The 7,975-nt window shown below is 38.7% G+C and overlaps 1 protein-coding gene across 2 annotated transcripts in view; it reads left to right on the forward strand.

Annotated features, from left to right (window-relative positions):
- The window catches only part of DYNC1LI1 (dynein cytoplasmic 1 light intermediate chain 1), a 28,342-nt gene extending 22,915 nt beyond the window's left edge, over positions 1–5,427 (forward strand). For both annotated transcript variants that reach the window (XM_076331120.1, XM_076331121.1), the window contains 3 exons: positions 298–418; positions 591–749; positions 3,030–5,427. In XM_076331120.1, coding sequence (XP_076187235.1) covers positions 298–418; positions 591–749; positions 3,030–3,142 — 393 coding nt within the window. In that variant the 3' untranslated portion in view covers positions 3,143–5,427. The remainder of the gene's footprint in view (positions 1–297; positions 419–590; positions 750–3,029) is intronic.
- Positions 5,428–7,975: the final 2,548 nt, after the last annotated feature.

Here is a 7,975-nt window from a genome sequence, read left to right on the forward strand (position 1 = left end):
AGGCACTCTTGAGTAACAGATGGATTTTCAAGTTTCTCATTGACATAAAATGAAAAGCTTTACTACTGCTTTTGTTGCACTAAAGTTAATATTTGTAAGAATGTTATACAAGTGTAAAAAAACTTGTACACAATCATCAAAATCTAATCCTGTGTCATTTCAGTTGTATGGGATACTGCATTATTAAAGATTAGGAGCTGTGAGAACAAAATGTTTCATTTCATATACTCTTACACTGCATGATTTAATTCTGTAGAAGATTGAATAGTTCAGCTTTGGATTTTTTTTTTTGCATAGGATGCCTCTCCAAGAGTTCCTGGAGGATCTCCTAGGACACCAAATAGATCCGTAACATCAAACGTTGCCAGTGTTACACCTATCCCTACTGGGTCAAAAAAAATTGATCCCAATATGAAAGGTACCTTTTCTTATGAGGGCACAAATACAGCTGGGGAAGTAAAATAGCTGCTTTGCCTGCTTTCTGTAATATGCTTATTTAGATTGACTAACACACAAAATCAGTATTTACTTAGAAAATCTGTTTGTTTTGGTTGTGTGTTGTGTTTTTTTTTCCCTCCCTCCCCTTGTAGCTGGAGCTACTAGCGAAGGAGTCCTGGCCAACTTCTTCAATAGTCTCCTGAGCAAGAAAACTGGTTCCCCTGGTGGCCCTGGTGGTGTTGGTGGCAGTCCAGGAGGAGGTGGCACTGGAGGTGCTGGCAGCAACTTACCACCATCAGCAAAAAAGTCAGGTATGATTAATGATAAAAGATCAATTCAATCTGAATTGTGAGTGGGGGATCCTATTAGTATAGTTTATCAGAAGTATGAACACTGCTATATTTAACTGAATGTTTTATTGGATGTGGTTTTTGCTATTGTTTTCACAGCAGTATTACCTTTTTACGGCTCTCAGAGGATCAATGAAAAACTTTTTTCATGCAGCTGTTTAAGCATGAATTGTGTCCACCTGACTTCTTTATTTTTTCCTTTGTTCCCCATCATCCCAATAAATGACTTAAGCTATAAGCCATTTTTAGTATTATTCAGATATATTGGGACTTAATTTCAGGTTGGTTTTTTTTTTTTTAAACAATACTGTCAGTGTTAAAATAACTTTAAATTTTCTTTTGCTAGTGATCTAGCTCTGATGTGATGAAGGTTTTGGTTGATTGAGTTTGGTGACAGCCTATAAAACTACTTCCATATTTTCTGTTGATAGCCTTTCTTTATATGATGTGATTAATAATTAGTATTCATCTAAAAATGTCTAATAGTGACTGCTCTAAATCTAGATGCAAGACTACTCTGATGCTTCTTGCTATTCCAGATTAAAATGTCTCTGTATTACTTAAGAACAGACCTATACAGACATCTTCCCTCCCCCCTTCCCAGAGGTTAGTAATGCTGCGCTTAAGTGAGAATGCTGGTGTTTCATTGGTACTTGACATTAGTGTTTACATTTATATAGTAAGAGAAAAAACCACCTCTCTTCCCACTAACATTTTGTGTAGACTGACCCTGGAATTTTTTTTACATGTGTGCACGTCCCTTTTTTAAATGCAAAGCTCAGTTGGCTGAGCAAAGTTTGAGTACTTCCTATCTGCTGCAGGCAAGGTCAGCAGTGCTAGTTTGAACAGCATATGGAGGGTCGTTCGAACAAATGCAGCCGATGGAATATGAGATGGAGAGAGCACCCACTGAAAAATCCTGTGGAGAGTGGCCGCCAGTGGGTTTGGGTGATGCCAGACAGCGCTCCAGAAAAGTGGTGTGTCCAAGGCCGTGGCAGAAACTTCAAGAACAGAATTAAACTACTAAGGAGAAAAAATGTTCTCAGAAACTTCCTGCTATGTGACAAATAAAGGGTTAGGCTGTAGCCAGTCTAACATGGCAAAGGACTAGGTTTTCAAGGAATTACCATAAATAAAAATGTTTGGCTTAGATGTGGCCTCTTCACCTTCCTCAGTATTTCCTGTCTTGTGTTTAGTGTTGTCTATAACACCCACTTTTCAGATCTGAAAATTGGCTGTTAAGACAGTAGCTTGGGATTGGAGAATTACTTTTCCCCACAGCAGCTATGGGAAATTCCTCTGCTTATTAGTTGCAGTATTAGCTGCTTTGATTCAGATACGGTAGTAGCTTGTTTTAAATGATTTGAAGAGCAGCACAGTTCATCTGGCAAAAATTAGTTTTGCGGATAGCTCCGGTTAATTTGCGTCTTCAGAAAGGATGCTGGGACATTGCTAAAACTACATGTGTGTCAGAATTTTCCTTTACAGCCCGAGATACTATGCACACTTGTCATGGCGTTAGACTCTGATGTTCTGCACTGCCTTTTCCCATATGGTCTTCTCCGTTCTTGTGATAGAATATGGCAGGATAGAAACCTAGACAAGGGAGTAGGAGTTAAGAGTAAAATGATGGGGGAAAAAATGCTTGGATTTTAAGCTTGGATCAGGTCTAAGTGTGACTGCACAAATGTCTGTGCCATTCCAAATTAGGGAGGAGGTAAGCGGGTGAGGAGAGAAAGGGATTTGCCATCCACAGGTCTGCGTGCACCCATGAGCAGCGGTGTCAGGGTTATGCTGACCAAGTATGTAGAACTGACTTCACTGGTCTGTAGCGAAACCCCTGATTTACATTCAGAATTACTTAAAATACATATGATGCAGAAAATTGTGTAGAAGTATTCTTAACTGCTATCCTTAATAGACTTTTCTGTATTTCATATTTTACACTAACTCTTCATATACTGACAATTAAAAGTTTTTTTGAGAAATTGGAAATACAGAAGGATGTGACTTTCTCGCTACTGTTTCCTTTGTTTCTTTTGTGTTTTGGCCTTACGCCTTTACTCTGCACTCAAAGTGTGCAGTAACAATTTTTAGGATTTGTCTGATGCAAAAACTATGTTTTTCTGGCTTTTGCTTTTTTGTTCAGTTTGACAGGTGTTTCTTGAAAACTAAAGATACTATAGGCTTTCCCAAAACTGTTTCATAAACGTGACTGAATGATACGCATTTCTTTTGTAGGTCAGAAGCCAGTTTTAACAGATGTTCAGGCAGAATTGGACAGAATTTCACGAAAACCTGAAATGGTCTCTCCTACAACACCTACATCTCCCACGGAAGGTGAAGCATCTTGAAGACACCAAATAAAACCAATTGTTCAGTTTTCTGGGATAATTCAAACTTGCCTCTGCCTCTTCCTTCAGTGACTGGAACTAAAGAACTGAAACATCTTTCAGAACGCAAACAGTTGATGTCTGTCTTTCTTTCATATGTGTTGCCCAGCTTTACAAAAGGGAGCTGTACAGATGGAAAACAGTTATCACATCATGTAAGAGTACTGTTCACAGTGCAAGAATAGTAAATTAATTTTTTTCTGGGTTTTGTTGAAAAGTCAGTGTAATTCTGTAAAATTGCAAGTATGTCCACTTTAAGTGATAGGGGTTGCTTAGAGCAGGAAAACTGATACACACCACAGGCACTTAATTTATATTGATTTCTCAACCTGTTAGGCAAGTTTAAGACCATCGTAAATAGATTAACCTCTAAAGGAGAGAACTACCACTAGCTTTTGGAAGAGAAAACTAATTGCACAAAACTAAAACAACAACAACAAACTCCAATTACACTTGAACACTTCATTTGGAGTATGGTTAAAAAAATCCGTTTGACCTCCTCTGAGACTTACACTGCATTCAAAAACCCATGCAAAAATTCATTCCAGATATAAGACTAAATTAGTGGCAAGGTTTTTTTGGTTTTTTCTCTTTGATTGATTTCAGACACTGAATAAAAGATGTATAAAGAAAAAGCAGAGGTTAAATGTACAGATTATCAGTATCCAGATTTGTCTATATATATATATATGGCTCAGCCTTAATGTCCCCCACTATGTTTCCCACATTAGTTACGGTTTAAAATTGGTCATCAAAACTGTAATCAGTTAATAAAGTATTCTCTGCATTCAAATTTAAATAACTTTCATTGAAGCCATGGTGTTCTTGTTTGTTTACAGTTAAATCTAAGGATGTGGTGTAAAACGTCTTAAAACATGCTTTTATATTTTACCTCTCAGCGAATAATATCGCTGGTAGATATTTAAACTTCCTTAAAACATTGTTTCTGGAAGGAAGTGGATAAGTCTGCAGTGTTTGTTCCCAGGAGTAAAACTAGCTTATCCGACTTGGGTGGTTTCTGCTGTAATGTGTTTTAAAGGCACATTAGTTACACTAAGGATCCTGCCAATGACTCCAGTATATTGTCTAAGAAGTAGTTGACTGAGGTTAGGATTTTACTTAAGCTTTCAGTACACAAATGTTGAGCATCACTTTACTGTTCTGTTTCAAGTTTGTGGTCACTTTCTACTGATAGCCACAGAAAGCGTAAAAAGCATATCCTGATCAAATGATTGCCAAGAGACTTCTTTAATGAGTTCAGGTTTTTCAGTTTTTTAAATCAACAAGTCTTATGTTAATTTCTCTGACTATTTAGAAAACTTCTGAAACACTGAAGAAGAGGGGGTAAATCCTCTTTATTTTGAACACGGTGGTACTCTCTTCTCCAGTTTCTGAATTCTGTAGTGGTTCTAGTGAATTACCTCCGTATTTCCAAATACCTACATTTACTTAAGAACAACATACATTTTGTTGTTCATTGAACTCCCTAAAGTTAAACATACTTGTTAAAATTGACTCAGAATATTGAATTGTGGACTGACAAGTTTTGGTAGAGATTCTTAACTATGGATCAATTGTTCAAACTGGAGTATTTAAAATTTTGCTTATGGCAGCGATTCAGTAAAGGTGGCACATGGGGAAATGCATGACCTGCTGAACAACTGTGTAGAGTAAATTATGTCTTGAAGAAAAAAAAAAAATTAAGCTTCCAATCATGGATGCATGGCATGCATCGGTATCAGAACAGTTCTCTAGGTCTTGTATGTAAGCTTCTTGAAAAAGAATTTGAAACCTGCTCGTATTGTCACCAGTACACTTCCTCGTACAGCTGCAGTGCTATGTGTTGGTAGGGTGAAACTTAGGATTTTAGGGCAACATCTTAAACTAGTCGGTACTGTCCAGGTTTTTGAAAGAAAACTTTAGCTCCTGCAATCTTTAATTTAGTTCATTTGAGCATCTGACAAAGCACAACACCCTTTCCAAAGCTGGAAAACTAGACACGTAATATATTAAGAGCTATTGCACTACGTGCCATTTTTTTGTGGAGGCTGGGACAGGGGAAAACCTTACTAATGACTCAATATCATTTCACTTCTTAAAACAAAGTTGGCAAAATGTCACTTCTGCATATTTAAAGCTTCTAAATGTATTTCTTCCCTAAACCCTGATAGCTCTTTGGTTTGGTTTGGTTTTGGGTTTGTGTTTTTAATTATTATTTACAAATTATTATTTACAAAAAGACTGTCTCCCTACTGTGCCTTTTCATTCTGTAAGACTAAAGTAGCCTGCGTCCCTCCTTAAAGTTCAAATTCTCTTAACACTGCTGTCACTATCTATCTACAGCCTGCTCGTGCTGTTTGGGGAAAAAAAGACTTTTAAGATATTTTTCCACAAAAGGAAGACATCTGAGAATGTGTTTCTGCATAACAAGAAGCTTTGGCTTCTTGTTTCCCTCTGATGAGACCAAGACTACTGGGCTGGTCACTTTGTCCTCTTGAGTTGCAATTCTTCTGACTACTGCTTTGATGAGAGCAGCAAATTAAGGTGGGATTTACCAGAACTATCATACAAAATGAGTCTCTCTAACAGAAGGCCCTTTCCACGAAGTGTAGTGTCAGTGAATCCTTCTCCCTGTTCTCCTTCCTTCACCATCAAGTCAGGCACCAAAACTAAGAAAGAAAGAAATTGGGTAAAACAATGAAGCTAATTTGGCAACAATACTTCTGCATAATCCTTTATTGCGCTTCCATGCCGTAAGCTGTAGATGGGTTAGGTTTGTGATGACCCCAATTTTAAAAAGAATAACAGCATAAATAACTTAATTTTGCTTCTAATCACTCTTGTGTGCCTCTAATACTTTGGTGTCATTTGGTACAAAGTTTCAGTCTAGCACACAAGATGCAGAAAGCAAAGAGGTAATATAAGAACTACAGGGGATGATTTTTGATAAAGAACAATTAATACTTTTTACATGCTTTGCAAAAACACTACAAAACAAAAAAAATAAATTCCTTTAGACTTTCAGGGCTAGTTCTGTGTAGACAAGGAGCTGATTAGTTTCAAATGAAACTGTTTCGGGGGAATTTTACGAATCTCCTCTTCCTCCTTCTCTCTACCATGTTCCTACATCAGTTCTTTGAGTATACTGGTTGCAATAAAGCTGTTCTGCAGATTTTAAGCTTGAAAATTTTGAGTAAATGGCTACTTTATTTCCAGACTTCATATTTTTCAGCTGAAAATGGCAGTCGCTGAAATGTGCATGTGACTTTTAGGTTATATGGACTAGCTACCATACGATACTAACCTTAAATTTCTAGTGATACATCCGAACTGCAAGTACCAGCCTGTTGGGCTGCAGTCTCTTCTTGGGGAGCAAACTTAATTTGCAGTCGGATACCTGCAGCTGCAGAACCGTTTCCTATCAAATACCTCACGGCTTTATGCTTTTCTGTGCCATGCAGAAAACCACTGACAAGAGTTGGCCTAACCCTGCATTTGGGAAATGTGGAGAGTTGAGGTTTTTTTTTCTCTTGTGCCATAAGGGATACTCAGAAATAGCTGTTAAAAATGCTAATTCTTCATCTTCAGCTGTTTAAAAATCACACATTCTACCATCTTAGCATGGTGATCGGGGTTTGTGAAGTTCAGTTGCAACACTGAGCCCAAAAATAGAGCCTCGAGAGCTGAAGAAGCTTCAGCAGATGCAACACATTCAAGTCTTTTCTGAGCTCTGTGTCGCAGTACTTGGAATACTGCATTTGCTAGCTAGTCATCCTGTATTTACATCATGTAATACACGGGGCTAGAGTCATGAACAAAAGCTGTTGAGATGCCTGTGTGGGAACACCAGAACTGAGACCAGGGAGAGAGCTGTGTCTCTGACTGGCTGACTTCAGTGGAGCTCCCCAAATTGTGCAGTAGCGATAAACCTCACCACCTTTCAAATGAAGCAGAGTCCGGCTCCTTCAGTGGTTTGGGCTTCTAAGCAGCTTTCCCATTCCTCCACTTCCTTTTCCCTTGTCCTCTGAGAAGAAAAGCAAAAAATCCCACAACTGCATTTATGAAGATGGGAAAAGGAGAATATTCATTCGTGAGGTCAGCAGAGCCCTGCTGCCGATTCTGAGTGTGAGGGACTTGGGCTTTAGCATCATACTGTAACACAGCACAAAGCTAGTGCCAAAGAGCCACCGGGGCGTCACTTTATGAAAACAGTGATGCAGCCCTGGCCTGTATCCACCTCATTCCAGTGCCTGGCATTTACTCAACTGCTTCAAAGAGCTCCAGCCACACTTCTTTGTAAATTATTTCACCATCAGTGGCAAGGAGTGGTAACTGCCATACAGCTATACTGTGTACGCTGTAATCTCCCCTAATGAGGTGGCTTTCTCAACTTAATTGGTATTGCTTTTTGGTCATTATGGTGGGTATCTTTGGAGAAGATGTAATGAGGGAGAAAACTAGGTCACTCATCGCTAATCTGCTTCCACCAATCTCCCATTCTCTGCCTGGCTGACTGGAGATGTTACCATAGCTCAGGATCTAACTCCAGGGCTGCTTCCCTGCCACCATGTCCTGCCTTTAGCCCTGGTTCTGCCATTCCAGCAGAGGCCGGGTGGTGGTGGTAAGAAAGACTTCTCTTTTTGGAAAACTCTTGTCAGGTGCAGCACATAACAGAAGGAAATGAATAGATGTACATCTGGAATGGGATTTCCATTACATCGCAGCCAGCTAATTACAGTTATTTGCATTAAACAGGCTTGTTATTTATCGTTAACTTGTTTTGATTTGCATTCC

The sequence above is a fragment of the Aptenodytes patagonicus genome, chromosome 2 (genome assembly GCF_965638725.1).
Source record: "Aptenodytes patagonicus chromosome 2, bAptPat1.pri.cur, whole genome shotgun sequence".
NCBI classification, from domain to species: domain Eukaryota; kingdom Metazoa; phylum Chordata; class Aves; order Sphenisciformes; family Spheniscidae; genus Aptenodytes; species Aptenodytes patagonicus.